This window comes from Bison bison, unplaced genomic scaffold (genome assembly GCF_000754665.1).
Source record: "Bison bison bison isolate TAMUID 2011002044 unplaced genomic scaffold, Bison_UMD1.0 scf7180017854474, whole genome shotgun sequence".
NCBI lineage: Eukaryota > Metazoa > Chordata > Mammalia > Artiodactyla > Bovidae > Bison > Bison bison.
Window position 1 is genome coordinate 8,090 of NW_011485047.1, and position 4,429 is coordinate 12,518.

The window sequence follows — 4,429 nt, forward strand, 5'->3', positions numbered from 1 at the left end:
GTAAGGTGGTCTGATATTCCCGTCTCTTGAAGAATTTTCCACAATTTGTTGTGATCCACAGTCAAAGGCTTTTGCATAGTCAATGAAGCAGAAATAGATATTTTTCTGGAATTCCCTTGCTTTTTCTACAATCCAGCACATGTTGGCAATTTGATCTCTGGTTTCTCTGCCCTTTCTAAATCAAGCTTGTACATCTGGAAGTTCTCGATTCATATACTGTTGAAGCCTAGCTTGAAGGATTTTGAGCATTATCCTGCTAACATGTGACATGAGCACAATTGTATGGTAGTCCCTTTGGTATTGCCCTTCTTTGAGATTGGAATGAAAACTGACCTTTTAATCCTGTGGCTACTGCTGAATTTTCCAAATTTGCTGACATACTGAGTGCAGCACTTTAACAGCATCATCTTTTAGAATTTGAAATAGCTCAACTGGAATTCCATCCCCTCCACTAGCTTTGTTGGTAGTAATGCTTCCTAAGGCCAACTTGACTTCACACTCCAGGATGTCTGGCTCTAGGTGAGTGACCACATCATTGTGGTTATCTGCATCATTAAGACCTTTTTTGTATAGTTCTTCTTTGTATACTTGCCACTTCTTCTTCCTGGTGGACTATAGTCCATGGAGTTGCAAAGAGTTGGACACAACTGAGCAATTAACACTTTCACTACTTCACTTTACTGCCCCTGTGGAAGGAGACAATACATTCTATTTGTTGTCTGGTATATGTGTATATGTGTGCACAAGATATGTAGCTGTGTGGATGTGAGAATGAGTGCATGTGCATAGGTGTGTTCAGGCTGAGTGCATGGTGGGTATCTGTGGTGTTTCTATATGATTATCCTAGCAGGTTTATAGGTGTACATTGTACATATATGTGTATTTTTATAAATTTGTGGGTTTAAGAATTTGTGACTGTGTTTGTGTGTGTGTAGCTTGCTCATGATGTATATTTTTGGTATGTTTAAGGTCTTATGCTATTGGTTGTGCATTTGTGTCAGCATATATATGTAAGTATATATATATATAAGTATGAGTATATGTATGTATATAAAGGATGTCTCATCATCTAAGAATGTGTGTGCATAGGTGTCTCTGTGGTCTGTCTCTTCATGTGGGTCTCAGTGTGTCTGTGGTGTGTGTGTCTCTGAAATGTGTATATCTATAAACATATGTGTGAGTATCTATGTGTCTATGTCTGAGGTCTGTGTGAATCTGTGGTAATATGGCTGAGGCTGTATGTCTGTACTGTTAGTGTGTCCATGGTATGCCTCTATGTATCTATGTGATGTAAATATATGCAAAGATTGCATGCGTATCTACAGTGAATGTGATATGTACCTCTAGGTGTGTCTGTCTGTAAGTGTGTGTGTGTGCATGAATGGTGCACATATGATTGGTAGATGTGTCTGAGAGGAAACCTGTGCTTGACTAGTTAGTCTATGTGTCTGTGAAATGCATATCTGTGAGTGTAAACATACCTGTGGTGGATGTCTGTGACTGTGTACACAAGTGCATGTGTATGTACACATCCACAACAGGGCTTTTCAATGTTATCACATTTCCCATCCTTTCTGCCTACACTTCTTCTCCAGGACCTCTGGCAGATAAAGAAATAGGTATCTACAGACCTCTCTCAGAATGCAAGAATTAGCAAATTCCTCAGTTTCAGAGTGGTCCTTGGGGATATACACTCTCCTGACCCAAAGAAGGAATTAAGGGCTCTTAAAGAATGAGTTCTCACTAAGAAATCCACAGAAGTGAGGTGTCTGTTGTTAGAGGTGGGATCAGTGTTGGGTTTATAAGATTCCCTTCTGGTTTGGTAGATTCCAATTAGACCTTCCTGTAGTGAAGCAATGGGCTCTGGTTGTCTTTTGAGTCACCAACCAGGCTTTTCTTAGGAGTTAGGTTCACCCCTGCCCCAACCTACAAGAAGATAGGCAGTGTAAAACCTGCATCTGACACTGCCCATGGGAGAAAGTGCACTCTGTATATTCACAAAGTCCTTCCAGATTGGCTTTGACTTTCTATTCTGAGGCATGCTGGGAATCTGTTGCCTGTGGAAGTGACCTCTGATTCCTTATTGACTTAAAGAAAATCGCCTAACTTCTTTGAATTTTATTTTCCTCATCTGCAAAATGAGGATAATTATAACTATCTCACAACAGTATTTTGAATATTAGAGATAATATATGTAAAAGAGACTAGTATAGAATGTACAAGAAACATTTAAAAAACAATCAATGGAATATATTACTCTATAATTAATATTGCTTAGATTAATTAATCCCAGGCTCCCCCGTCCCTGGGATTCTCCAGGCAAGAACACTGGAGTGGGTTGCCATTTCCTTCTCCACTGCCTGAAAGTGAAAAGTGAAAGTGAAGTCACTCAGTCGTGTCCGACCCTCAGCGACCCCATGGACTGCAGCCTTCCAGGCTCCTCTGTCCATGGGATTTTCTAGGCAAGAGTACTGGAGTGGGTTGCCATTGCCTTCTCTATACACATACACAATTCCCTCTTTGCTTATGCTGCTTTCTTTGCATGATTCCTGATCCTCTCTACTTGGCTCACTGTTACTCAGCTCTCAGGTTTTAAGTAGGCATCACTTCCTCCAGGCAGATCATGGCTGGGTCAGATGCCCACATTCTAGCCTATCAGAGTCTGCATCACACATGCTGTTTTGTATTCCTCTGACTACCCTATTTTTTTCTGAAAATTCAATGAAGACAGAAACCAATTTCTCTCTCTAGCACTATTCTAGAGTCTGAAATGGAGTAGGGATCCAATAAATGCTTATACCACATGTGTGCCAGAAACAAACAATAACTGAACTATTATGATGAAAAGTTGTCTCACATGTATTCTATAATAATATATGTGATATGTATAACAATGTTGTACATCCATTTTCTAAATATGTGTGTCTCTATACATCTATAGTTGAGTATATATGTTATTATGCATGCACACACATACTTCCTGTATTTATCTAGCAGGCAATCAGGTTAACCTACCTACACAGAAGTTATCTACATCTGTGGTGAAGCTTTTACTTTAGTATCTAACAATCATAATCTGTGGGCTGTTACCTGATGTAAATGTGCCTATAGTGCAGGTGAGACAATGGAGAGGAAATATCTTCTTAAAGAGCTCATAGAAAAACCTGACTCTAAAGAAAGACTGTCATGTCATGAGGCTCAGATGAAATATTCACTAAGTTTTTCCTTCATTTCATCTCCAATACACATCTGGTCCATCACACCCTCACTTCTTGCCTAGACTAATGCAGTCATCTCCATACTGGTATGCATTCTCATTCTGGCCCTCTTCCCACCTAGTCTCCAGACATGATCATGATGGAGTCATGGGTGGAGTCTTCACACCATGGTCTTTAAGAAAATGTGAATCACATTCAGCCCACTCCTCCTTTTGGCGAGGAAGGTAAATTTTTAAAAAATAATTTTTAATCGGAAGATAATTGTTTTACAATGTTGCATTGATTTCTGCTATACAACAAAGTGAATCAGCTTTAAGTATACATATATCCCCTCCTTCTTGAGCCTCCTTCCCATTCCCCACCCCCGTCCTCTAGGTTATCACAGGGGACCAATCTGAGTTCCCTGTACTATACAGCAGCTTCCCACTAGTTATCTATTTTGCACATGGTAGCCCACTCCTCCTTGACTTAAACCACATCAATGTTTTCCCATTTTTGGGTAGCATCCAAATCCCTTAATATGGACTATAAAGCCCTATAAGCTCTCTTCTTTTCCAACCTCATCTCCCTTCTCTCCAGACCTTACAATCACCTCAGACTCTCTGCTGTTTTCCCTCAGTTCCCTGAACATGCCATGCTCTATTATCACCTCTGGGCTTTCACATGAACTGTTCCTTATTCCTTGAACTAAAATTATTCCCTTACCCCAGTCCATTTTGCCTGCTTCTAGGAAATTTTCCTTCTAAATCTTCTACCACTGTCTTGTCAAGAATATCCTCACCTTCTGAGACTCTGCAGATCCTTGTATTTCCCCTCTCACAAACTTTTGTTGCATGCAATGCAATGTCTTATTCACTGTCTAACTTTGGGCTCCATGAGAGTGAAGACCTTGTCTGTTCTGGACTTCACTGGATCCCCAAGGCACAGAACAGTGTTTAGCACAAGAAAAGTTTGTTGAATTAATTAGGTTCTGCATATGAGGCAGAGTAAAGGCAACCCAGGGGATAAGTCTAGAGTCACCACCCACCAGGGAATCCATCCCCCTCCATCTCACCGCATCAATCTCATTCAGGGCCTTCCATTGCTCATAGGGAATGCCTAAGGCTTCAGCTGTCTGGATAGTCCTCTTCATGTGGCTGGTCCACACCTTCAGTGAGCTGATACCCTGGGACTGAATGAAATTGGCCAGGGCATAGGCATACTGAGGAGTG

At 40.8% G+C, this 4,429-nt stretch overlaps 1 protein-coding gene across 1 annotated transcript in view; it reads right to left on the minus strand.

Annotated features, from left to right (window-relative positions):
* Positions 1–4,429, minus strand: part of LOC105000833 (6-phosphofructo-2-kinase/fructose-2,6-bisphosphatase 1-like) — a gene marked incomplete at both ends in the record, with an annotated part of 13,800 nt that overhangs the window by 5,622 nt on the left and 3,749 nt on the right. Inside the window, one exon of the mRNA XM_010856874.1 lies at positions 4,273–4,419. Coding sequence (XP_010855176.1) covers positions 4,273–4,419 — 147 coding nt within the window. The remainder of the gene's footprint in view (positions 1–4,272; positions 4,420–4,429) is intronic.